Source organism: Melanostigma gelatinosum (genome assembly GCF_949748355.1).
Source record: "Melanostigma gelatinosum genome assembly, chromosome: 13".
Lineage (NCBI taxonomy): Eukaryota > Metazoa > Chordata > Actinopteri > Perciformes > Zoarcidae > Melanostigma > Melanostigma gelatinosum.
In genome coordinates this window covers 19816739-19843741 of record NC_136646.1, presented here as the reverse complement: position 1 = coordinate 19843741, position 27003 = coordinate 19816739, and the positions used below count along the sequence as shown (strand labels likewise).

Below are 27003 nucleotides of genomic sequence, written 5' to 3'. Positions count from 1 at the left end.
GGGATGAAAGGATGAAAGATGTATTTTTTCAATTTGGTAAAAGACACAATGAAATGTATTTTTCTATAGCTTTTATTGTTTCCTTTTCACAATGAGAACAGAGACACGTCAGACATGGATGTATTAGCTCTAAGTGCACTTCATAATGCATAAGGTGTCCTAATGCAACTATGTAGGCTGAGACATGACAGCTGATGTTACACGTACTATGAGACAACAAATACAGCACATGTATAAGAACCACCTTCAAAACACATATTTTATGAGGGAAAATGCAAAAATCAACTCCAGAATTCAACTGAGTCAGGATTAATAAGAAAAGAAACCGGATCAGACATGGCGGGGTCAGTCCTTTTTCAGTGCAAGTTCAGAGACTTCTGTGTGTATTTTTGACATTACAACATAAACAGACAATCCATTCAGCAAAGCCCCGTGTGTAGCACTGGTCATTACAATGACGCTAATCAAAATTCCAGTTATTTCACCACTCATCCTACCATTTATTAATTTATATTTGTCTTGTACCAACCACCAGCCCCAATCACAATAACCATAAAGAAATAAAATCTGAACTTTTGAAGGCAAAGGTTAGAGGATTATGCTACTGGTAAATTATAGATACAGCTGGGAACATCTGGATGGGAAGTACTCTCCCTTCCTGCAACATCAAACGCTGCCAGTGCTCTGACTGCAAATGCATCAGTGGCGATGGTAAGTGGCCCGGGTGTACTGGGAGTCCATCAGAGCTGAGTGTTTTCCTGCTAAAGTGTGAACATTTTTTAAGATTATGCTTTTAGTAAAGGGGTTGAACAGCAGAACCTGCCCACGCACAGCTGCTGGTAACATACCTAAATGCAATTGAATATCATATGAGGTTACATGTTGTGGCCTGAGCAGCGATGAGTGCAAATAAAAAGACATACAGGATCTGTGGCACCTCCTACAACTGCTGTGGACACATTTTGAAGCAGTTTTTATTTTAAGAGGTTCTCTTACGGCCACATTCATCTCCCTTTCCCTTTAGTGTCGAGTTAAAATGCTCACTAGTTTTACAGCGGACAGAATTTTCACATCACACCAACCAAGAGACAAACATATTCTATTGCGAAGAACTTAGTTGTCTGTTGTGGACTGCCTCTTGATGAAAGACGTGTCCATGTGTTGGTGTTTTTTTTATCATGAATCCAAACAGATACGAGCCATTTAATGCGCAACTCTCCCTCCCTGCCTCATCTGCACTTCTTCATCCTGATCGCCCTCCTCATCATATCGCCCTTAAATTAATGTATTATGCGTTGTGTTCGGCAGCTCATTGTTTGTTCTTACAATATCACGCTGGGTTAATGTGATCCTTGTTAGCATTGCATAAATTAGCATAATTACTGCCAACAGAAATAATGTGGCGTGCCGCTCAGCAGCATCTTGCGTTTTACAGTCTGGTGTTAAGTTTCTTCCAAGCGGTGAGTTTAATTTCTTCTTTAATGAACATGTACATCTCTTATTTTTCCTTCTTTTCTGTGACAAAATCAAGCAGCAGCTGTAACTGAGCCATGTCCTCTGAGCAATCTGCAGCCAAGCGTTCAACCTGCTCGTCTCCATCATTTCATACATTCTGCTATAATAATCTAAACCTGCAGTCACAATGTTGCTGTGCATTATATATAATATATATATATATATATATATAAGATTATTGTTTCAATTAGTGAGGTAAGATCCGCATTAGTTTAGGTGTCATGCATCCTAAAAGCATCAGCACTCTAAGCACACAGAGAGCAACAAGGCCCTTCATGTTCCCTCCATGTTCCCTTCATGTTCCCTCCATGTTCCCTCCATGTTCCCTTCATGCTTCCTTCATGCTCGTCATGTCACAGTCCGTCCTCCTTGGTTACCAGTGAGCTTTCTTCTCTTTGGCAACCAGCTCCAGGAAATGGGAATGGTTTGCGTACAGCGGGAAGGACGAGTCAACATCAACCCACTGGACTTGTCCTGCGTCATCGCCGGCTTGCAGCGGCAGCTCGCTCACACTGTTGCCTACGGTAACAACAAGGATATGTCATCGCCCGACAAAAAACATGTTTAATGTCGCCACAGAAACAATTATCTCAAGAACAAATGGTAAATGGTTTTTGCAAATTGCTGGAGCTGTTGTCGCATGAGTTAAATACTGGATTTCTAAAGATTTGTTTTGACAATTAAAATAATATGTAAATAAAACGATTGATACCGGATTCGTCGTGGAAGTTGACAGCGACCGTCTCCATCCAAGCATTGTCAGTGTTTCTAGGATCATCCACACAGCCTTTATACACCTGAAGAAGAAACAAACATATTATAGTTCTCCTCATAAAGGAACTTGTAGCGACAGAAAACTATTGAGTGGGTGTCAACGGCGGACCTGAAACCCTGGAGATTTGAAGAGTTTGGAGATGCGCTCACTGATTTTTGCCCTCTCTGATGACGGGACTGCCAACGAATTCAACGCTTCTTCCGAGAACTCCCGCTGCAGCGTGAGAGAGACCTGCTCCCCTGGATCTACCATCCCCTACCGAACAATCACACCCACACAAATAAACAAGCAAGTCACATCTTGCACACACAAAACAACTCAAACCCTTAACTGTCTTGGCTGCTAATTCCTTTTTGTTTGAAAGAGAAATGCAGAAACCACCAACCCCAGGAATGGCCCACTCCCCACAGTCTTTCCTCTTGATGGACACAAACTGCAGGATAGGCCGCTTGGAGACGGAGTGAGATATCTTTGCTTGTTTGGCATCAACTTTCCATCTGCCAGACAGCGACAAAACACACATCTGTCCATCAGGCATTCATAAAAAGAAAACTGCAAAGTTCCTACTTCTTTGTCAATTGAGCATCTTTCTAACGTGACAGGAAACGTTTCTGTTACGCTGATATCACGTTTATAAGAACCTTAAATTGCATTGGCAGTAATGAGCAGTTCCCTGTTTCAATTCTTCTTTATGTAGCTAACTTGAGTAATGAACTTTGATTTGCAGGTATCTGGATAATACAGATGGGTAAAGTAAAGAAAAGGTTACCTGGTGACAATGGGATCTGCTGCGTGATTGGGTCCCCATCGTCCCAGCATACCTCGACCAGTCACCCCTGTGCGTCCATGAGGATTCCTACACGAGTGAAAAGCACATTTGTAAATGCCGTAACAAAGAAGAAACAATTATTACAAACACAAAACTCTTCAGTAAAGACTTCAGCTCTCATAGCCCTGCTCTGGCTACTCATCCGGACATGCTAGTTAAACATGTTAAAGTAGAAACAGGCAATTTTTCAACTTCTCTGAAATTATAGGAAACCAATATCAACAACGATGGTGTCATTATTCTCCAGCTAGCACATTGTGCAATCAATATTTACTACATCATGATAAGTTAAAGCAAAATGCTTGTCTATTGCCACTTTAAGCAAAGTCTTTGACGTTAGCATTTAATGAAATGACTGCCTGTAATGCGAGAGGGCTGCTAAAACACTCGACGGCCGCTCTGTGCAGCTAAAGCTGCATGTGAACGTACCATTAGGAAAATGTTTGGCCACACATAAGCCACCAGATTAACTGATATGCAAAGTCTTGTTACTGTGACTTTCTTTTTGGCTTGAAAATCACTGAATGTAGATGTGAGTTACCCGTTTCTTGCTAAACCAATCAAACTGACTGAGTGTCTCTTGGTATGCGATGACTTACAGCGGTTTTCCCTGTTCCACTTTGTAGCTGCCTTCAAAGCTCGTCCTGTCCACGGCACCGTCCACAGCGTTAAACTTTGGAGAGAAAGCGCTGCGAAACAAGGAAAGTCATCGGCGTGAAGAAACTCCAGCTGATCTTTGACAACTACGAGCATGTACAACAGTCAGAATGTCTCACAGCAGAGATCATCTACAATTCATTCAACATACACTACAGTCCTAATATCTCACCCAATATCAGGATCCGCCCATACTGGCTTCTTTTCTACCGACGGGTCGGTGTGGCTGACAGGATTATACTGCGGCCAGTTCTGACTCCAGCCCACCTTGTCATCCGGCACAAGGAAGCGCTTGATTTTGGACCCTGGATACTGGGGGCACCTGGACTTGAGATGAGACGCTGCTGAGGATGGCATTGTCCTGACACTGGTTGTGTAGAGGTTACAGCAACTGGTACTGATGGGTCTGATGGATTGACTGGTCCTCAAAGGGTAAGAAGATGCACAGCAGATGGCCGGCCTGCAAGGCAAGAAATATGAGACATAGAAATCCAGTAAGTCAGCCCAGATCTGCCTCCCCTGCAGCAGCGCTGCCCCGGGACAGCACCACTCCACATGCACTCCGTGCCCGCCTGGCTCTTCAGATAATTAATATAATACATACACATTCCGCCGCAAGAGCATAAATCTTCTGGCACAAACTAACATTTAAATTCACCATGGAATCATATCATGACATACTGCAACAATACACATGTGTGTGGTTTGGTTTAGCTTTTATTTGTTAAATTAGCTTGACATGTCATTTCATATCATATCATATGAAATGAAGCTTGACTACAATGTTGCACGTAGGCAACGTTCATAATATTGTAAATCGATGTAAAAACAGTTAGCTAATGGTGTCTACTGTAATATTGACTTATCATATATATCATGTATGGCACTGTTTAATGACTTTGACAGAAATAGCCACTAAAGCACATGACTCTCTACTTTCGATTATCTTAGAGCCGAAACTGTCCTATAATGTGAAATAGTGCACGCTTCTAGTTAAACCTGTTAATGAACGTTACAGTCCATACCTAACTTCGCGGGTGCAGCCGGTAAACGGGAGTCCGAAGAGAGTGAGAGCTAGACGAATCCTGCCGATCCAGTCTCGTCGTCGGACCAAATGGATCATTCCTTGGGACACAATAAATCAATAGTCCTAAATCAACTACCACAACAGGCATGCGGCGCAGAGTAACCAGGAAGTGCACCGCCCGACGCTGTGGCGTCTGCAAAAGGGGGTGTGGTTACGGCAGTCGCACTCGTTTCCATGGTGATAAGATTATTATAGTATTTATGTCTCTAACAGAGAAATAAATAAACGGAAAAAATACATGGATTGGAACCGATGTTCTATATTATATATATCTACAACTTGTTATAGACTTCAAAAAACACCCTTTTGTGCTTGTGCTTTATATTTCATTTAAACACCAGTACATTCATCTGTAAATGAGTTTAAATTATTAACTGCTGTTTATTAGGTTGAAAGAGGACAGTTCAAAGCTGTGACTCACTGTCAAGAAATTGCGAGGATAAACAATACGGAAAAATGACAAGTTTATATTATTATTTGACAATGTAAATCATTTGTAAAAGTTGCTCTACAAGAGTATTGAATTGTAATAACAGGTTTCCTATATATTAACATGAATACATCTCAAATATAAGGCTGCAAAATGCATATACATTTCATAATTTACTGTCAAATATCATAATTGTATCCGTTTTTTTATAATGTGCATCGTGACATACATTGAAGTCCTCTAACATAGCGGTAGTGGTTGGATAACCACACAATAATCGATAAAAATGACTATTTGGTCATAAAGTCTATTTCGCTTGTCACAACAGGCAGCACGCAACATAGTTCGACACGCCCACTCGTAGCTGCTGCTGCGTGTTTATTTTACAGATTGCGCTTGTTTCGTTCTATCTACGGAGCCGTACGGGCGGGGGCTTTAGCCAACTGACGCAAGTCCGCCCAGACAAGTCACCCTCACGAGCATATCTAGCGCACCTGTATTAACCGTAGTTTGGCACGCGCATTTACGCTCGGTGCTTGAGACCAAAGTCCGGGCTCGCGCACGAAATCCATTTACACTCCGGTAGTAGAGAGGGCCCAGGATCGAGTCGCTTTCGTCAATCAAAAAATCCGTTCGGTTTAAAGCCCCGCACGAACGTTAAACCGATCTAAGCGGCGGCGGTTCCTCGGTGAAACACATTGACAGAGCGGGAGAGGAAGAAGAATGGCGGATTCATGCTGCACTGCAACGGTCGCGGCCGCAGGCTCCAACAGCGCTACTCCTGCCGCTACCGCTGCCGGGGCGGCTGTCACGGTGGCGCAGGATGGAGCGCCCGCAGCCGCGGGACCCAAGGCCCCGGTCGAGTCCGTGAAGGGCCAGCTGTTTGACGTGGGCCCCCGCTACACCAACCTGTCGTACATTGGGGAGGGAGCGTACGGAATGGTCTGGTGAGTTGTCGTCTCTGTTGGGCCACCGTAGTGTCTAACGTTAAATCAAAAAGTGCTAGCTAACGTAAGCCTGTTTGTTAACATATACTGTTAGCCAGCTAGCCCCCCAACTGTTATAGTCAACAAGCGTTTGTCCCGTAGATGTGAGCGTCGGTGTACGTGTTTTGAAACTGCTGCCCAACATTCAGACGTTGTTGAGCCCGAGAGCAGCTCATGTTGTGGTTAGCATGTTAGCTCATTAGCTACAGGCGTGGCTATGAGCTTTACAGGAAACAAGATTGGGAGTGATTGCGTAGGACGGAGGTCGCTATATCCAACGAGAGATATTTCTTGCAGTCAAACCGCAAATTTGAGTTAGTTATCGCGACAGCCGTTTATCACGCCCAGCGCTGGTCTCTAACCCACATTTATCTCCGTTTGAATTGTAATTGCTCAACATTAAGCCTGCAGCAAAGCTGGTGCAGAGGATATGCGAAGTGGGATTTGTCAGTCGTTGCGAGGCCTTTCCTCGTGTTATCGCTGTCCGTGATCCACAGCCGTATGTGGCCATAGTTAAGCAACCCTTGTTGCACTTGACATCAATGCCAAGTCATCGCAATGGAGGCTGAACCGTGATCAGGATCCGATGTGAAGGTGGATGTTATAGCACGAGAACTGGGGCCCACACATCCATCTCAACAAGACACTCCGCGTACACCATCACTGTCAATGTGTCAGCACATTGTCAACACCCACTGATTGGTACAGTGAAAGAAAAAACAAATAGTTTAATCTTAGGATCTACACTTTGTCCTTATGTCCAGGTTTACAGATGTTTTGTTCCAGATGTGACATTAACCGATGTTTACATTTAGTGCAGTTGGTTCACGTCACAGCATTTTACCACAAAGGTGTACATGCGTGTGAACTTGTCCAGTTTCTGCAGTGTGTTGTGCAATAGGAAAACACGCCTTTTACCAGTGTGATGTAACTGGTGTTCCTGTTGAGGCTAAGAGATTTGATTTGTTTTTCCTCACAAAGGGGACAGTAAATTCAAGGGTCCCAGTAACACACTATTCACAGCTGCTCTCAGCCTCCATGTACTCTACACCTACACCACACTGACACCTACACACCTACAGAACCGCTCCACATATCGCAGCAAAACGATGTGTCGCATGTGCATCTTGGCAGTGGAGAAAGTCTGCTCCGCCCTTTCATCCCTAAGTATTAGCCCTGTTTCTGATAGCGTGTGTGTGTGGCTTGAACGAAGTGTAACATGAGACCTGTTCTGTGCTTCCTTTCCGCATCCACCCTACCCAGCTCTGCTATGGACAATGTTTCAAGCCAGCGCGTAGCCATCAAGAAAATCAGCCCCTTTGAGCACCAGACGTATTGCCAGCGCACACTGAGGGAAATCAAGATCCTGCTGCGTTTCCACCATGAGAATATCATCGGCATCAACGACATTCTCAGGGCACGGCAACTTGACAACATGAAGGATGTGTATCCTTTACAGCTTTACAGCGAGGGTCCTCCTGCATTCGGGTCACTTATTCTCCAAACATAGATTTAATCAAACTCTTATATAGGATTAAACTGATTTAAAAAATAAAAATAAATTTTTTATTGAAAGACACAAGACAATATTAAGACAATACATAGACATAACAACAAGAGGATGACAAGAACAGTGGGATAAAAGCCAGCAAATATCATATATTCAGTGTGTGTGCGTGTGTGTGTGTGAGAATGTCCTTGAGCCTTTTGAGATGGAGGGGGAAAAAAATATATAATAATAATAATTTTACCAAACCAAAAAAATGAAAAACAGGTAAGTATGTGTGCATATGGATGTTCATGTATGCATGTACGTTGGTTTCAATTGGTTGTCCGGCAAGAAAAACAAAACTGAAATCAACAATAGTAAAAGAAATACACAAAGAAAATATATATATATGCCGGTATATATACTATACATATTTCAATATTAATAGAATGGGTGGTGTCGCGTTTGCAGAAACATAGTGAGGGATGACCAGGTGGAATGGTGTTCTGTTGTATTGTATATGATGGATGAGGTTCGATTATTCATTGACATATACTCTATCATTAAGTTTCTCCAGTGTGCGATGTGTGTGTTATTCCTTGATTTCCAGTTCATGAGGATAGTTTTCTTGGCGATAGTTAGGGCCACAAGGAGTAATTTGCGGTTTGTTTTACTCGGATGTATTGTTGAGATGTCTCCTAGTAAGCACAGTGAAGGGGACAAAGGGACGAGGCAGCCCAGGAAGACAGACAGTGACTCAGTTATTTCTTCCCAAAAGTGATTAACTGGTGTGCAGTGCCAGGTGGTGTGAACATAGCTATCCGGGCTGTTTTGAGTGCAATGTGGACAGATATGTGACGTGAATCCCATTTGAAACATTTTTTGCCCGGTGTAATGAATTCTGTGAAGTAGTTTATACTGTATTAGATGTAAATTGGCATTTTTAGTCATGAAGTAGATATTATTGCAGATTTGGTTCCAGAAATCGGCATCAGGAGTGATGGATGGGTCTGATTCCCATTTTCTTGATGGTATGGATGATGTTTTGTCAGACTGTGATATTACTCTACATATTTTTGAGATTAACTTTTTTGAAGAGGGGATATTAATTAATTCTGAGGTTGAGGGGGTAATTCTAGGTTAGTGGCCTCAATGTTAAGTTTGGATTGAACGGATGATTTGAGTTGCAGATATTCCAAAAATTGATTGCTCCTGATGCCGTACTTCTGAACCAAGTGAGGGAATGAAACCATGGTGTTATTATTGAAGATGTGTTTCAGATGAGTGATGCCTTTAGCGGACCATGTGTGGAGATTTAGAGGTGTCTTGTGACTTAGAAAATCAGGATTAAAATAGTTTTGAGGTGCCGGGTGTTACTGATAATTATTTAAAATTGCAGTTCGTACATTGAGATTTGTTTATTAGCATTGTCAACATTAATGCAACTATTTCAAGTGAACATAATGATAACATATTCTACAATGAAAAGAATAAGAAGTACTGTGATGTCTCGGCATACGTGTTGAAATGAACTCCACTGCTCCAAACATCTCAGCTTTACCCAGTCGGGCTGTTTATCGAACATAACTAAAACGGATCATTTGAGTATGTTAACTAGTTTTGATTCAACATGTCTCCACTTTGCTGCTGACTTGTGATGATGTAACCAGGTCCAGGGCCGGCACCAACGCCACTTTTCACGTTTTATTCAGTATGTAGCTCAGCTGGGAGCCGCATTGCACACCAGGGTCGCATATATCAACAAGACTAGCCATGTAAGCGGCTCTGTGAGCCTGTCTTAGCGGTCCTTATGTGTCTCCTGGTGTCTGTGGAGACCGTCGGCCCTCTTTGTTGTCCTCCTTGACCCATGCGTCCGTCCAGCTACATCGTTCAGACCCTGATGGAGACGGACTTGTACAAGCTGCTGAAGACCCAGAGGCTGAGCAACGACCACGTCTGCTATTTCCTCTACCAGATCCTGCGAGGCCTCAAGTACATCCACTCAGCCAACGTGTTGCACCGTGACCTCAAGCCCTCCAACCTGCTCATCAACACCACCTGCGACCTCAAGGTCTGCACACACACACACACAAACAACCCATCTTTTGTGGTAACAATAGGCTACTCTATCCATTTTGTCCCGCACCAAAACAAATGGACAAATTTTGGTGTTTGATTTGTTATTTTGGGTTATGGTGGACGTTACACATGATACTACTGACATAAGCTTCGCACAGCATACGTAGCTGTATAGTCGTGGAAATCCTGCACTTATGTTGTAAATTTAGTGTAGATGTGAAACATTCCCTGTGATTCAAAGTCGGTGTACGTGGTAACTGGTACACTTCAGATTGGGAAGTTAGTTAAGAAGATCTTTTTGTAATCTCGCACACATTGTGCATTTAAGCCGACTGCTTATTTGTATTTCGCTAAAACAGTTTTACACAAGAACCGTTTCATGTTTATTTAACTATTGGTACAAAGTGTAAGTTGCAGCGCTCCACAAGATTGAAAAAGAATCTGAGGAATGTTGGATTGACCGAAGCCCTTCCTGGCTTGTCGTGACGCCTCACTGGTCATTGAAAATATAAACACAGACTCAAATGAGTTATTAGCAGACACTTTGTAATAAACTACTCGCAGTTGAATTGTGACGTCGTAAACATTTCTCTGAAGACGTTTCCCGTCCCCGTCTCCCCTTCCTGGTGAATAGAGTAAAAAAATGTAACGAATAGATTTCACTATGAAACTTCTTCAGTTGATTACTTGCATTAAGACAATTGTGTTTTCTATGAGTTATGGTTATTTGCATGAATCAGCCAGGTTCAAAATGTCTTGTTTCATTTTGTGGACATATTCGAGTCAAAGGTTTTTACAGAGGGGGATTTGGAAATGTCTTTTTGTTTCATGTTCTATACATCAGGCTATGAATAATATATGAACAGTCCCCCCCTGTAAACACCGTCAGAATACTGTGTGTGTAACTAATATATCTCACCATGAAACTTCCCCAGTTGGTTACTGACATTAATAAGACATTTAGTTTTTGGAAATGAGGCATGACGTAATGCTGACTTTTGGTGAATTTAGGAAAAATCACGTAGTCACAAAAAAGTAGTAAAATAAACGGCTAAATGTGTAATTGTTTGTGGCGTCGTGTGCGTTTCTTCTGTTATCAGCTTATCGGGTCAGTTTGTTCCGTCGGAGATTCATTGAAGTCTTGCTTTTGTTTCCGGAGTGTCTGGATTGTCTTGTTCAAAAAGCAGCTATAATAAAGGCATTGATATGAGCCGTGAGGGTTCTCTTTGCCGAGTTGAACGGCTTCAGTGAACACTTGTGAGCTCTCAGCAGCCAAACCATCAATCCCTGGATTAGTTGATCATGTGGGAGGAGTGAAGAACAAAGGCAGCACATGCTGCAGCTGCTTTCTGACACATTCCACCCCATGAAAACCAGAAAAATAAACCCTTATTACAGCAGCTATATGTTCCATGTCTTACTTTGTACCACTGATAATGTGGCAACATTCACATTCCCATTGAATATAGGTATTGTGTTACTTAAAATTGATTCAGAATACTTGATCTACCCTAAGTGTCTGACCTCTGACCCTTCACGTCATCCTCAGATCTGTGACTTCGGCCTGGCACGGATAGCCGACCCCGAGCACGACCACACAGGGTTCTTGACCGAGTACGTGGCTACGCGTTGGTACCGGGCTCCAGAAATCATGCTCAACTCAAAGGTGTGTGTGAGGAACCGATGTGGATTCTGAGTTGGAATGACGAGCTTTTCAGTTTGTTGACTGTGTGTGTGTGTGTGTGTGTGTGTGTGTGTCTCAGGGCTACTCCAAGTCCATTGACATCTGGTCAGTGGGCTGCATCCTGGCTGAGATGTTGTCCAACAGGCCCATCTTCCCCGGGAAACACTACTTGGACCAGCTCAACCACATACTGGGTGAGTCTTCACTCATTTCTACAAAATGTTCTCACTATTTGAAGCACCTAGTACGACTATCGGTTGTTTTTATTTGCAGGACGATCATTCACGTTTGCGTCCACTCTGATTTTCTTCGTTCGCCCAGTTGTGCTGTTTTGAATTGGTTGTAATTTAAAGCATGTACATATAACCAGAGATCTTCTCTCAAGTAACTCAACTTTTTGAGAACTAAATTGAGACGTGGCTGAGCTGAAAATGGGGCGAGCACCAGCCATATTGTCCCTCGCTCTCCTCTGTGTCCAGGCGTGCTTGGCTCTCCATCTCAGGATGATCTGAACTGCATCATCAACATGAAGGCGAGGAACTACCTGCAGTCCCTGCCTCATAAACCCAGGATCCCCTGGGAGAAACTCTACAATGCCGACTCAAAAGGTAACGGCAGCGCTGGGCCTTTTGTATGAGTTCTGGTCTCCTGTGTAATTTCACGGTACTAACTGAAGCTCTTGATGAATGTGATGCAGCTCTGGACCTGCTGGGTCGCATGTTGACGTTTAACCCCGTGAAGCGCATCAGCGTTGAGGAGGCCCTGGCTCATCCTTACCTGGAGCAGTACTACGACCCCTCAGATGAGGTACGCAGTGACGGAGGCCGCTTTGCGTGCCGAGTCATCGACCGTTACGCAGCAAAAGGCAATCAGTAAAAACAACTTGCATGTTGCTTTGAAGAAAGATGACAAGTTTTCTTTTTCATTATATTATACATTGTACTGTCCGCTACAGAGGAAACGCATACTTACATCCACACTGTTCCTTTTTAATTATGGGAAGCCAATTAATATTAGATTCATTGTGCCGCCCCGGCCGGCAGTCAGCCAAGTTTTGATATTTGCACAAATGTCGGAGGCCTTTTTGGGCCTTTTCCCTCCGACGCGTTCGTCATTGTTTTCAATCATGAGCCGAGATTTGACTGTGAACCTTTTCCTGCGTTGTGCCGGGAAGCCTCTTAGCTCTGTGTGGAATGCAATTAGTCTTAAGTTTGCCCCAGAGTTCAGCTGGAGGGAGGTCAAAGAACGAGCATCTCGGTTTACGTCAGCGTGGACTGAATCCCACCGCCATAGAAATCCAAGCGGTGGATTTTTCATCAGTTTGTCCAATATTTGTTGTTCAGATCAGATTTCAAACCTCTTACTTCACTGTTCGGGCTGCATACAGTCTCTCCAGCTTTACCCACGTTGAAGTCTTAAAGCTTAACTTTTATATCAATTGGATCTGCCCCTTATATGTTGAATTAGTGTGTGCAGAATGTTGCAACAATGCTCTTCTCAATTTTACATTTTTTAAGGCAGATTTGAATGAAATGTCTCTCCAGCTTTAGTGGAAGGTGTGTTTTAATGTGTTTTGAATGCGTTTGTGTGTAGCCGGTAGCAGAGGAGCCCTTCACTTTCTCCATGGAACTGGACGACCTTCCCAAAGAGAAGCTGAAGGAACTGATCTACGAGGAAACCGCTCGTTTCCAGGAAACCTACCAGGGCTCCTGAGACGCACAGGTACGCGAACGAGGCTGCTCACCATGCAATCAAACATGAGCTTCTGCTGCAGACATACTTTAGAAGCTATTCCTGCCCAGGTGTTAAGCTAGTTCTCCTGGTTTAAAGTCTTAACTGTTTAACTGAGCGGTTAGAGGCTACATTATGTCTTTCTTGCTCTTGCTTGAGCCCGTTCGAAGCGCTCTGAATAGACTTTGTTGTGATCTGAGACCACTAGATGTCAGTGGAGCATTAATGCATTCATTCAAACGCACCCAAAACTCTTAAGAGACGATGGTAAATCTACATATGTGGCTCTGAGAGTAAAGAGAAACATCCTCAACGACAGACTTATGTCTGACTGCATGCAAAATATTCAACGTCTATGTTTTATATTTAAGGACTGGTCTGAAAGTGAGCAGCTACATACGATTATGACTCTTATTGTCGTTCCAGTTAGTGTTAGTCAGCAGGATGTCAGAGGTATTTAAGTAATATTTGCTGTATCATCTTAAAATCGCAACATTTTCAACAAATGACTTAAATGACTTTACTAAATTTGAGCATAGATCCTGTCGGCTGTGATGACACGTTCATGGCACAATGCAGCGGAGCAGGAAGACAAAAAAAAAAAATCTTTAAAGATCCACACGGGTGTTTATTTCAACACGGACTCACTTACCATCTTTCAACTCATTATTTGGACGTGTGAGAGTTTAATCTAGTAGCTTAAAGTTACTGTGAGGAACCTTTCAACAACCGTTTCTCTTTAAGTGTGTGAGTCTGATCCTTTAGGACGTTAGAATCAGACTTAATATTTATTCATTCAAAGTGGGCCTAAGTGCATTTCTTTCTTTTTTTCTTTCTTTTTTTTAGCGCTAAAGCGTGACAAAGCCACACAGAGGCTTTGAACCAGAAGACTCCAAACGACATGCTAAAACAAAAAGAAAACAAACCGCATCTTCAAGAAACCAACAAAAAGAGAAAAACAAGAAATGAACATTTAACTGCTTATCTTTCCATTTCTACTGCAAGAGAGCTAAGTTCAACTTTGATTTCTGTGGTTGGGTGGGGGGGTTGGGTCTGTCGTACTCATGCTGTTTCAGTTTTGTCCACGTTGGACTCTCCCTCCTCACATTTGTTTTCCTGTTAAACGTCCTGCCTCATCCCATCCACAGTAACGCTCTGTTCCCCTCCTGTCCCGCACCCGTTGATCAGTCTGAGCTCTCTGTCATATAAACTTCTGTATTAACCGACGCCATAACTCTCTTGTCTTGCTCCATGTAAATTACAACCTGGAAAAAACCGAGGGCTAAAAGAACGGGGATGCTAATCGGGTGTATGTATATACAAATATATAAAAGCTTTGTTTTTCTTTCTCTTTGCAGTGTGCTCGTCGCAGTTTTTGTTTGTACACTGTTGTTCGAGTGTTTTCAGATCAGTTTGGAGTCGTATCTTTGTTTTTGGGTTTATATTTGCAAGTCTTCTTTTTTTTTTTTTTTTTTTTTTTTTTTTTAACACTTTATTTTGAGACAAATATTCAATGTTTTTTCTGGCATGTTGGCAGGTTTATAGATTTCTTCTCTCTTTTTTTTCTTCTAAAAACAAACTGTGTATGATCATATGAATGCATGCATTCCTGAAATCAACCAAAGTGGCGTAAAGATGCAGGAACCCTGGCTGGGGAGCAACTAAAGGAATATCTTATCTATCGTTTTGAATCGTACCGTAGACACATTTCTCAACCTTTAACTCGTACCGAGGGCAGACGAACCCAACGCCCCCTTTGGTGGAAGTTGGTTATATTCAGGAGGCGCTACACGATTGGACCAAAATAGAAATGACGTATAGTTTCTATTCTTGCGCGTTCATTTAGATAACAGCGATGCATGCGCCCCATTTTCCAGAACAGGCGCGGCCCTCTGACGGTCAGGAACTACCCGACTTAAGTTTAGTGGTGGATGCAGGAACTGCCAGATGTGAGACAGTGGTTTAACATTACTGTATCGTCTACATTTTGCCCCACAACGTCCATTGAATACCACCAACATCAAACGACTGATCCAGTGTCGGTATTCCATTCCAATTAGCATCTCTGAAGCCCTTGTTTCTCAGCTCCTCTTGATCCTAAACTTCCCTTAGTCCTTCACTCACAGAGCCACGAACACATTCTACATTATTCTGGAAAATGGGGCCCGGTTGACATCAGCGTTCCCGTCCCACCGTGCTGGTTTTTATACTGCGTTCCTATCTGACTGTACGGAGTCTAACACAGGCTGGGGCCTAACTGACAGCGAAGGCCCAAATCTAATCAAATTCATGTCTTCAAAGTGGCCATACAATGCGGTCTGGAGAAGTGCACTTCCCCAACGAGCATTTTCAGATTACGATCTTTCTGGCCCAAGTGTTTGAATGTAAACGGCCTGAATTACTGGAGTCTGTCACTGCAGCTTAGTGTTTTCTTCTTTTTTTTTTTACAAGAGCAGCACCTCTTCTACGACTACTAAGAACACTGTATGCCGCTGAGAAAAAAGAATGGGTCACACGGGACAGAGATGGAAAGATTCGCATTTAAACAACTTGCATCTTTAAGACTGTTGTGACTCAGACGTCGATGTGAGCGTCATTTTAAAAGCCAACAACATGATCGTCAAACCCAGGACTGTCTGAGTGCTGTACAGTTGTTCCTGCTCGGCGCACGGCCAAGCGTCCGTCACCACTTCATGGTCGTGCAGTATTTATATAAAGCCTCTTCTTGCGCTCCCTCTCCTCCGCCTGTGTGCTTTCTTTGCTACCTTGTTAACATGCTGGATGTTTATACTTCGATGTGTTTTTTTTTTTCTTTGAGTGTGTGCATGTGTATTATGTCTGTGTTCATGTGTTCTCCGTCAGTGGCTGCTCCCCCCCCCCCCCCCCCCCCCCCCCCCTCTTTGTTCTGGATGTGCTAACGGCTGCTCGGTGGAGCGCCGCCCCAGCGGGTCCAGCGCTGTCACCAGCTCAGTCTGCACTAATTTCTGCCTGTTGCACTGGGACCAGTAGAGAACCCCCCCCCCCCCCCTCCCCCTTAAAATGGACCAACACATGCACTGGATCCTCTCTCCCTCTCTCAGGGGAGGCCTGTGATGCTGATAGACTCCAGCTCTGGAGCGCTCTCCGGCCTCACCCTCTCGCAGCAAAAACTATTCGTTTGTCTCTCCGGGCTGTTCACTCAGAAGCCATAGCCAGCACTCTGGGATCGCTGTGAGGCTTTTTGGTGCATGTGGTGATACGTGTACTTTTTGTTTCAACCTCCCGACTCTCACCTCGCTTTACTCAAAGGGCTGCCCCCCCCCCCCCTCTCTCTCCTCCTCCCCCTTTCTGTCTGGGATTGGTGAAGACCTTCTAATCCATATCACTGACTTTGCTCCCACTTTCCTCCTCCCCTCCGCCAGAAAATCATTGCGCCTGGATCATAGGTCGTGGATGGTCACACATGCAGGAAACTCTCATTAACTCAATCAGCACGTCTGCACTTTGTCTTTCCAGCCACGCTCGCTCCCCTCCGAGGTTGTTTTTGTCTCGTGTTCTCCGGTTTCAGCTTTAAGTTTCGTGTGTGTGTGTGTGTGTGTGTGCGCACTCATGGATCGTCTGCAGTAATTTATGTACAAAATGTTTGCGTATCTGCTCTTCAGTAACATAAAGCCAAGACTCTTTTGTTGTGGTGTGTGTGTGTGTGTGTGTGTGTTTTGGGCCCTCTCCCTGCAGTTACCTGTGCTTCTACATGTGTGAGATTTTTTATTTTGTTCTTTTTGACCGACACAAAAACAGTCTCACAGATATTTTGGATGTGTTTCATATGTATATTTGGTCACCAGGCCCAGCTTGCTTCTTTTTTCTTTTTCTTTTTTTCCTCTCTCCAACCGACCTGCCGACGAATCAAGAGGACCACATTTTGCAATCCTCCTGACACACACCCACACCCACACACACTTACACACACACACACACCGACACTTCCTCTCTCTTTCTGAGGAGTGTATCCGTGTGTTTGTGGGAAGTTGCACTTAAACACACCACATACATTCACACAGTATCGAGTCTGAAGGCCTGACCGTCATGAGGCCTGTTTCCAGATATTGTTGTTTTTAAATGGCTGTTCTTATTATTATTGTTGTTGTTGTTATATTGGTAAGTTGTTGTATTTTCTTTTTTTTCTTTCTATTTCTTTACGTTAAAGGGAGTTAAAGTTGTATCTTTTTATTAATAATTAGAATGTTTTTATTTGTGTTTTTTTTCTTCCTTATTTCTCTTCTGGGCGTGATTATTATTGGCAGTGTTCAATCTTTCTGAAACCTTTTTTTTTTTTTTCATTTCCCCTCCAAGATCTTGTAAGGAATTATTTTAAAAGAAGATATACGTAGATTGTCGGAAGATACGAGTTATTGAGGGTTATAGTCTGTATATTCTATGGGTATTATGAATTAAACGATTAACAAAGAAACAGAATTATATACATATAATTAAATAAAATTTCCTGATACTGTTACAACTGTTTGTGGATGCTTTTTTTATTTTATTTTTTTTGTCGTGTCGTCTCGTTTACGGCTTTGGTATTTTCAGCACCTTTTCAGGCTGAACTCCAGCGGCCCATTTAAACGAATGGACAGACTTCAGAAAGCTAAAGTACAATATGTGGCACAAAGCCTCCTATCGACTATCTTAAGAAGGACTGGATAGTTTGCTTGTTAGCACGAGAACCTTCGCATGAAGTGACTTAACATTTCTAAACCACAAAGTGACGTGAAACAACTACGAAAGGACCAAGACGTAGGGCTGGGCGATATGGCCAACATCTATATCGTGATATGAAACAACCTATAACAATGAATGTGAAATTATAGAGAAAAACTAATACATCTGGGCTTCACTTACATCTTAACATTGTGTTAATTATCTCTGTGCAGTTTAGTCTGTCGTCCATTTTAGGTGAAGAAGGAAAAAAGCCACGTTGCGTCAGTTAATAAGAACAACGCCTTCTCTCCAAACTCGTGGGAACCGACGTTTGGCACGACATTGGCTTCGTGGTCCGTGTCTGACTTTCTTGCGAACTCTTTCTGTTTTGGTTGGTGCCGAGTCGTCTACAAGTTTCCGCATGTTGTGTCCTCATCAAGATCCCACGTGCAAGGAACGTCAATCGCCATCTGTTTGTCATCAGTGTTCGACATCACGATTAAAAACAATTCAGAAAAAAATACAAAACATATAAATGTATATGTTGTTTGACGCTGTTCATCGTCATTTTGGGTTTTTACACATTTTTACCTGTTACCAAATTACCCCCCCCCCCCTAATATGAACCTGGCCCCCCCCATAGATGAGTTTCTAAACCCGCCTCTGTTCACTACAGCACCCGTCTTGGAAAATTCAACAGTGAGGAGTGCAAAGAAACGAAGAAAGAAAAACGGTGCGGAGCTCTGGAGCTGGTGTCACCGATTGTTGCCAAGGGAACGCTGTTCAGCAGGTGTTGCCATGGGAAATTAAAACCATGGAGACATGGCTCTAACGTTTGTGTGTTTAAAATGAGTCTTTGTTCATTGGTGTGAATGTGTTTAACTTTGTGTCCGTGGAACGTCGACGCTGAGTCGTGGGAATGAACATAACTATCAGCATCTCGGCGTGAAACACAACACTCGCTCTTCCAGCTCTGCAGCTTTCCCGCCTTCCTACATAACATGTCTGAGCACGGCCGACCCCGACATTCCCAGAGTATTTTTACGACAGCAGCAGCGTCTGCTTAGAAGTTAAACTGAAAGAAAAGTAGGGGAAACGTGGCGCAATGATCTGTGTGTCGAAAGGACACGAATTGACCCGGACTCATATTTTTGCACGACAAAAGGAGACGCAGGCAGAAGTGAGAGGATGCTGGAAAGATTGTTCTCGCTTCTGGTGAAAACCAGGCTCGTTGTGACATCCAGAGGGGTGCTCAGAGCGATTGTTTGTGTCCAGCTTTGCTATTGAACCCTGAACAATGCAGCACTTCAACTCTGCTGACTTTGTGCTGCATGTAAAGCGAGAACGCGTGCTCGTGGATGAATTGTTGTCATACTGTCCTTGTGGGTGAGAGTTGAGTTCGCATATCTGCACACACCACCTTTGTCAAATACATACACAGGCGTCGAAACCTGCTGCCATCCTGTACGAGGCCCTTTGTCTTTCCCAAGTATCAGCTGCAAAACTGTTCATGCACAAACTCAAATGAGCACAAACTCAAATGAACACATTCAATGTGGAAAAGGAGGAATAGATGCCAACAACTGTGAATTCATCCTGTGATGCTGCTCGGGTTAGTCAATGAATGGAGAATACAGTGAATCTGAGGTGCCCAGGTGTGACACACACACAAAGCCACCAGTGTCCCAGCGGAACAAAGCAGTGTAAAGAGTGGAATAGTATTGCCTCGGGCAGGGGAGAGTCCAGAGAGAGAGGGAGAGCCAACAGGTGAGCTGTGAGTTAAGAGCTGGTGGTTCATTAACGTACTTTTACAGCTCTGAAGGTTTCCAGATTGTGCAAGACGGAGACGGTCTTCCAGTCTGTCCTGTTTCTTTTCTTATCTTCCAAGAAAGACAGAGCGCCGGTTGTCTTCCGTTGAGCTGGATCTCTGCACTCTGAAGGGGGATTGTTGCAGATCTTCATTATCTTTTGCTTCGAGATCGGGCAGAGATCACTGGACGTGTTTGCAGGAAAAAGGATGAGCGGTTTTCTGTACTTCATCCTCCCAGTGCTGGGTGGATACACTCTCGGCTCGGTGTACCTGCTGAAGAACCCCCACGTTCTGCACAGGAAGAAACGCACAGCTTTCTACTGCACACGCATCTCACACAGAGGAGGTAAAGGCTCATTTCACTCACCCTGGAGGTTAAAGCAATCGAAACTAACTTTCAAATCAAATCTTTATGTCAAGGTGGTTCTTTTCTTTATAATGTCATTAACCTTCAGTATACAAGCTCAAATGAAGGTTTGAAAACACAACCAACACTACACTGTGATTGCAAACTGTATAACTATATCACTATGAATTCTTTCAACCCTGATGAACTCATGCCTACCGTGTCCTCCTCACCTACAGTAGCGACAGCAATGTAATATTCTCTAAAAGCAGTCCGCTGTGAGCAAAAGTTGTTCAAATGTTGCGAAGTGTGTTGTTTTTTTTACTGTGTTTTTTGGGGGACTGGTGCTTCTTTGCTGCCAGCTTCAACCCGAACTACTCTGTTTGTGACCAGGATGTGGAGAGAGGATAGAGGGCACGATGGAGGCATTCACACAGTGAGTACCGAGCTCAACACACTTTTCCTAAAGAGCAGGTCTACGGAGACACTGAAGCCCAAGTTGAACTTAATGCTTAAAGCTGCTTTAAATGCAGTGGTACCTGTGTGTCAACTACTCTCTTTTAGGAAAGAAACTCCCCTTTAATGGGTTTAAACCTTGAGCAGAACCAGGCTCTTAGTGAGACGGCCATCAGCCTCCACCGGTTGGATAGAGGGAGGGAGAGAGAGAGAGAGAGAGAGAGAGAGAGAGAGGTTTCATGTAATGTACCCTGTTCTCTTTCTTTATAATCTGACTTGACGTTTTGGCAATATTGTCCTTGTTACATTCATGCCAATAAAGCATATTGAATCGAATTGGGAAAGACAGAGATACACAGCAACAATAATAACACAACAGCTATAATAATTTACTCTGATTCCATCTTTTCTGTCTAATAAGGCAGAGACTGATGATTATCTGCTTATAAAATGACGTACAGTAAATGTGATAAAAGTGGGAACTTACATTTAGCATCTTTCCTCTTGCCCTGGTTGCTGTCTAATAAACTGTCCCTGTGAGATTTTAGGCTTAACAACTGATTTTTGTTGGGATATATATATCTGCAAAAATATAAATCAGATTATTTAAGAAGTCAAAGATGCTGGATGTCAATGATGTACTGTATAAAATAAGTGCAAGATATGTGCTTCATGAAATATGCAACACTGTGTACAGTCCGTTGGTTGCTGTGTTAATTGTTTATGATAACATGACTTGCATGCATTTCTGTGTGTTCAGAAAGCTGGAAGAGTAGAAGTGAACAAAAGCTCCCTCACTGTTCCAGTAACACATGCATGTATTCCTCCTCCAGTGCGGCGGATCAGGGCACAGAGATGCTGGAGCTGGACTGTCACTTAACCCGTGATGGACATGTGGTGGTGTCACATGATGAGAATCTGCTGAGGCAGACCGGCCACGACGTCACCGTCTCCTCACTCGACCTCCAGGTGAGAGGCTGCGTCACAAGATCAAGCTGAGACCAAACAGCAAGTGGAAGGGGGGGGGGGGATGAGATTCTCACATTAAAACATGAATTATCAGCATTTACCTGTCAATTGAATAAGTTTCAAGTTAGCAATGTGCAAAACAGCTGCATGCAAAGCCACGTGTTCACTTCAAACTCACCCACGATGCATTGGAGCCACGGCTCACACAGCTGGCACGGTTTCTAGATGAGCGAGTTACTGCACTGAGATAAAACCTTGAGCTGCATCTTTAACGCCACTGTGTGTTTTCAGTGCAGTTTGCAAACCGCCTTCGTTAACGCTGCTGTGAGCCACAGGCCCCTGAACTGATGTTACAAACACAACTGCGCCGCGTGTCGTACCAGATTAAAACACAACAAAAAACCTGCCGCAGACCGCCGATGACCCAAGTCAACGATAACAACAACGAGCACAGACGGTTGTGTGTTCTGAAGAGAAGGCTTAGGCCCTGTCTACACGTACACAGAGATAAATATCTGTAAATGTGTAGACGGGGTTTATATTAACTAGGAGTAAACTGACACTGAACTACTGAATTACCTTCTTTGCCTCCAACTATATCGCATGCAGCAACTCCTCTACATTACACCAAGAATATCTTGTATTTATGGTAATCTCAGTCAATTGCATAATAGTATAACTTTATAATACAACTTTCTCTTTGCATCTGCTTTTCAACTCTTGTAGGATTTGCCTCTGTATAAAGACAGACTGGAGGTGACCTTTTATAAAGGTGAGTTCCTCCTCGCAGTCTCTTGCTCTCAATCATCAACGAAAAGTCATTGAGTGAAGAAGTAGGGCAGTGGGCGTGTGTGTACGTGTGTGAGTGTTAGCCTTCGTGTTGTTCACACATCCCTCCTCCAGGTCACTCCAGCAGCGGTGCAGACAGGAAGTTCGCTCTGCTGGAGGACGTGTTCAGGAAGTTCCCTGAGATGCCGATCAGCATTGAGATCAAAGAGATGAACAAACAGCTGATGGAAAAGGTGCAGTGAGCCTCAAAAAAAGAGCAGTTTCAGCACTTTCCCAATGATATCGAAGAATCTCCAAAATATGAAACCATGCTTTTGTGATGCTTGGCAACTTTCCAGTCAAATGTCCAGATTGTCCCTGATGTTGAGATTTAAATAACACTCACTCTTTGTCTTTGACTGCAGTTTTTTTCATCATCAAAGTTCCTGCATTTTAGACATTTTTAGACATTTTAGTCTCATTTTAGTCTCTGTTGACTTTCGTGTTAAAGTCAACACATCCAACACATCCTCTTTTAAAGTCAACGCGTCCTGCTTATGAGCATTTCTTTGACATCAACATGTAAGCTGATACTCCTTCATATCTCATCATTCCTCCGCCCTCTCTCGTCTGTGTGTAGGTGTCTGACTTGGTTCAAAGCTACAACAGGGAGGAGATCACTGTCTGGGCCTCAGTGAAATCCAACATCATGAAGGAATGCCGCAGAACGGTACATAGACCACCTGGGGGAGACAAAGTTACTTGTGCAGCATCAATTCACAGCCAACGTTACATTTTTTTTTTGCCTTTTGAAAATATTGTGCTTGCTTGTTTTAAAGAGAGATGTGTCTCTCTGCTTCTTGGTAGAACGGCCTCATGCCGTACAGCTTCTCGCAGAGCCGAGGTGTGCTGCTTCTGCTTCTCTTCTACACCGGCCTGCTGCCCTTTGTGCCGCTGGAGGAGAGTTTACTGCAGTTCTACCTGCCTCGCATCATGAACAGGTGTGGCTGCGTGTCGAGTCCATGCGTGTGTTTTTCCTTCTCTGATTTGATGTTTTGATGAGAGATAAATGTGTCACAACACAGATGTGTTTCTTTGTCTGTGTTTGTGTGCTGAAGGACGTTCATTCCAGAGAAGCGCATCCTGAGGAACAAGCTGATCGTCTCTTTGTTAGAAAAGTGAGTCAAATTTCCTGTGACTTTGTTTTGATGTACAAATCTGGAACAGTCGTCACCAACCACGTCAGAGAAAATAACTCAAAGCACGACTGAGACGATAATGCACAGAAGGGGTGATGCTTTCATGCAGAATCACATGTTCAATACTGTACAGTAATGTTTATGCAGCAGCAAATTCTGGATGTTTTATTGCTATTTCTGTGAAAACTGAATTATTCTCTGCTGTCATTCCAGAGTCACAATGAGGAAGAGTCTGTTCAAACACCTCGCAGCTCGCGGAATTCAGGTATGAAACTACATACGTAGAGGCAGCGGTAACGATGGATGTTTAGGTGCATCAGGAATGGATAGAAGACAAGAACCGTAAAACACGAACAAGTTTAGATAAGAATATAAACACCAAAGGTACTCGAAATACTCAGACAGTTTCCCATGAACTGTTGGCATTTATTATCCTCCACTAGAGGAGACAACCTTCCGCTGGATACCTTTGAACACTTAGCTTCCTAAATCCTACAGCTGAAGATGAAATGAAATAGAACTTGTGCCAGAGATTGATCTAAAGAACAACGATAGATTAAAATATAAACATATATCAACAATAGAGTAATAAGAAGTAATACTAATAAGAATAGCAAATTCTATTATTATAAATTCTGTAAAATAACTAAAATAGGAACAGTCATGCAGAGTAATATCGACAATGATATTGAAAAGTAATAATGATATATTGAAAGTAATATTGCAAGTTGTTAAAAATGTAATATTGCACAATGTTGAAGAAGTTATTGTTCTCAGTGTCCGACGTTTCAGCTACAATATCAATAAGAAAAAATCTCAAATTGTAATTCCCGGATGCAAAAAAACAGAAGAAGGAGCTGATCAGCTGCAGGACCTAATTGAACCAAAGCACTGAATGGTTTAATGCACATCACACGTCAGTGTTTCAGGACGAACAGTAACGCTCACACAGGGTGTGTTGAGCTCATCATCTCTGTCCTGATGTGAGTCATCTCCGCCGGGATGAGGTCACCCCCCCATCGTCCGGTCATGAGAGGCCACTGAATAGTTTGAGCATGAAAACAATTGAAGTCACATGTCGCAGTCTTGTCAGCTGCTGAGGACCTCAGCGCATTTGAATGCTTATGAGTGATTGTGAGGTAGCCACTAAGAACAGCTTGTCATTTGTCCACACTGCAGTGTGAACAAGTGATGCTCCGAGGTCTCACTTTAAGCCGATGTCTGCTGTATTTGGTCTGTCACAGCTCAGACGGTTTTAGTTGTATTGATGGTCGAGTCACGTACTGTAGCTCCAAACTGCAGGACGGATGACAGAGAACAGGACTCTATCTCGCCCTTGTTGTTTTGTTGACATCATCTACTCCCTATTTATTTGAGAAGGTAATAAAAACTATTTCATGTATGTTTTTTTAGCTGTTCGGTCTGCAGGACTAATTTATCTTTACCTGCAGGTGCATTTGTTTGTGTGCAATAAAGACGACGACATAAAGGCTGCATTTGAAGTCGGGGCCACAGGGGTGATGAGTGACTACCCGACTCTTCTGTCCAGCTACCTCTGCAGAAACCAAAGTCAGGACTGAACCCAAACACGCCCTCACGTCCCAACAACAGCTGATAACGCAGCAGCTTTCTGATGAGGGAGGACTGTGTGAAGAAAAGACTGAAAGAAAAGTAAATACAAGAAGCGTGAGACCTTCACCGTGACAAGATCAGTGGAGGAGTTGTTGGTCTATTCCACAGAACAGAATTATCATTCAACTCTTTAATCTCAAGCCTTCGCTGTAGATACAATTATCTGCTATCGGGTCGTTTCCACGGCCTCCACCCTCAGTGTGTCAAACAAAGCCCAGAGGGGTTCATCTCAGCAGCAACTCCAACGCTGTCGGAGTGAAGTTTTCCCTTTTATTGGTGCACACGAGTACTAGAGTAGTCACAAACTAGACAGACATAGGTTTACAGACAAGTAGACAATCTTTATGTTTATGTTTTGTATGTGTGTGAAAATGTGTTGTGTATTTATGTATGTGTAAGAGCGATAAGACGAATGTGCATGAGGAGGAGACAAAGGAATGATGAATAAACATTTGTAAAAATAGAATTTAAAAAGAAAATGTTAAAGTGGTGAAAATAAAAAAACATATATATTTGTGCACATGCACACATATGGCTATAATAATAATAATAGTAATAATATTGATACTAGAATAAGAATCATAAGAATAATTTCACAATGTAAATGGTGCGATGGTGCAGAAGTGTTTGGTGCAGAAGTGAATATCGAACCAGCTGCACCAGAGAGAAAACGTGACTTTATTTTGATTGTGTTGGACGTTATTTTCTGGCATTATTTGATTGGTTTGAGTGAGTGATGGACTTTAGAAAAACATGATTTGGGACAATTCGCTTGGATTTATGCTTCTATGTTCTTTTTGTTGTATTAAGATGAAAAGAACACAAACATGCTGGAAATAAAATCAAATGTATACTTATTTGTTCTACAAATATATCCACACAGGTGAGTATAGTGTCATTATCTTAGTGTTTAATACGGTCACTTATCTACTCTACAGGCTCACTTAGGCGGAGGGTTTACAAGTGCAGTTATAGCTTCACCTGTGTCCTTGTTTTCCCAGGCTACGGTCAAAGTCCGGCCCCACCGCTGTGAGAATAAACAACCAGTCTAGTGCTGAAGCAAAGGCTGCATTTTTCTGACCTGCTTGGCTGTGCTTTGCAGTGTGACAAGTGAGTGAATGGATTATTAGTGGATCAGTGCGGACTGAAGTCTTTAATACAGTAGATGCAGAGAGCAAAGGTTTAAATAATTGAAATAATGTTCTTGTGAGCACACAACCAGGTCTGTAGCTGCGGTTTAAGACACATGGTATTTTTTTGTTTTTTAGGCAAACAAATCAAACCTTACTTTGAAAAATGAATACAACAACTGTGACAATCAATAAATCATTAAAAGAATATCTACAAATAAACGTTAAATGTGAATATGTACTGTGTGTCTTGTTTGATTTGTTCAAGATCTTTTGCAGTGTGTTTAGGAGTCAGTAAAATGTTTTAGGATTGATGGTGCTCTGCTGAGGGAGTTTTTTACCTCCTTGCAACTGGCCTGCATACAACATATAGGCGACACATTTACACACGGCCTCGAGACAATTATGCAAACAAAATCAAGAGACCACAACAACCAAAATCACCTCTCCATCTCGCTGTTAGATAGACATCAAATGTTTTCCTGAATCTCATCACGTAACCGCAAATACTTCCATGCATTGTGTAAGTTTGACCCGTTTGCAGCCAGTCTGAGGGACTTTTTTTTTAATCCCAAATCCACCAGCAGGATGTGATAACCCAGTAATAACATAACAGCAACCACACTGGTAGCCATACAAGGCTCATGTGAAGTCGAATCTGATTGGTTGACCCATATTCTAGACGTCACCGGCCGCCTCCCATTCGTCGACGGGGATTTGTTTTGCACTCTTCAGACTTCCTCCTCCTCCT

At 43.0% G+C, this 27003-nt stretch overlaps 3 protein-coding genes across 4 annotated transcripts; 2 read left to right on the top strand and 1 right to left on the bottom strand.

Annotated features, from left to right (window-relative positions):
• Positions 1-113: 113 nt before the first annotated feature.
• nudt9 (nudix (nucleoside diphosphate linked moiety X)-type motif 9) lies at positions 114-4936 on the bottom strand. The gene is made up of 8 exons (XM_079281316.1): positions 4802-4936; positions 3949-4236; positions 3719-3808; positions 3060-3146; positions 2676-2787; positions 2399-2545; positions 2228-2312; positions 114-2034 (listed from the first exon to the last, which is right to left on the bottom strand). The coding sequence occupies exons 1-8, from the start codon at positions 4897-4899 to the stop codon at positions 1889-1891; spliced, it is 1053 nt and encodes a 350-aa protein (XP_079137442.1). The 5' UTR covers positions 4900-4936; the 3' UTR covers positions 114-1888.
• A 924-nt stretch (positions 4937-5860) lies between these two features.
• mapk3 (mitogen-activated protein kinase 3) lies at positions 5861-18717 on the top strand. 2 transcript variants are annotated; one of them, XM_079281788.1, is made up of 9 exons: positions 5861-6240; positions 7543-7725; positions 9650-9839; positions 11397-11513; positions 11611-11725; positions 12011-12139; positions 12229-12338; positions 13125-13253; positions 18619-18717. In XM_079281788.1, the coding sequence occupies exons 1-8, from the start codon at positions 6017-6019 to the stop codon at positions 13242-13244; spliced, it is 1188 nt and encodes a 395-aa protein (XP_079137914.1). In that variant the 5' UTR covers positions 5861-6016; the 3' UTR covers positions 13245-13253; positions 18619-18717. The 2 variants fall into 2 exon arrangements, with proteins under 2 accessions (XP_079137914.1, XP_079137913.1); XM_079281787.1 differs by lacking the exon at positions 18619-18717 and adding an exon at positions 14109-16132.
• A 1171-nt stretch (positions 18718-19888) lies between these two features.
• Positions 19889-25890, top strand: gdpd3a (glycerophosphodiester phosphodiesterase domain containing 3a). Its single transcript, XM_079281976.1, has 10 exons — positions 19889-20098; positions 20492-20534; positions 21388-21523; positions 22250-22295; positions 22427-22545; positions 22932-23021; positions 23159-23292; positions 23410-23469; positions 23704-23755; positions 24942-25890. Exons 1-10 carry the CDS (start codon positions 19960-19962, stop codon positions 25068-25070), a joined length of 948 nt encoding a protein of 315 aa, XP_079138102.1. The 5' UTR covers positions 19889-19959; the 3' UTR covers positions 25071-25890.
• Positions 25891-27003: the final 1113 nt, after the last annotated feature.

Bases quoted from the DNA above. Each gene is read 5' to 3' on its own strand.
- gdpd3a (XM_079281976.1), top strand. From the start codon at position 19,960: ATGAGCGGTTTTCTGTACTTCATCCTCCCAGTGCTGGGTGGATACACT. The intron at 22,296-22,426 runs GTGAGTTCCTCC...TCCCTCCTCCAG, and splicing joins GGAGGTGACCTTTTATAAAG to GTCACTCCAGCAGCGGTGCA. The intron at 22,546-22,931 runs GTGCAGTGAGCC...GTCTGTGTGTAG, and splicing joins ACAAACAGCTGATGGAAAAG to GTGTCTGACTTGGTTCAAAG.
- nudt9 (XM_079281316.1), bottom strand. From the start codon at position 4,899: ATGATCCATTTGGTCCGACGACGAGACTGGATCGGCAGGATTCGTCTA. The intron at 4,237-4,801 runs GTATGGACTGTA...CTTGCCTTGCAG, and splicing joins GGCTGCACCCGCGAAGTTAG to GCCGGCCATCTGCTGTGCAT. The intron at 2,546-2,675 runs GTTGGTGGTTTC...ATTGTTCGGTAG, and splicing joins GGGAGTGGGCCATTCCTGGG to GGGATGGTAGATCCAGGGGA.
- mapk3 (XM_079281788.1), top strand. From the start codon at position 6,017: ATGGCGGATTCATGCTGCACTGCAACGGTCGCGGCCGCAGGCTCCAAC. The intron at 7,726-9,649 runs GTATCCTTTACA...GCGTCCGTCCAG, and splicing joins CTTGACAACATGAAGGATGT to CTACATCGTTCAGACCCTGA. The intron at 12,140-12,228 runs GTAACGGCAGCG...AATGTGATGCAG, and splicing joins CTACAATGCCGACTCAAAAG to CTCTGGACCTGCTGGGTCGC.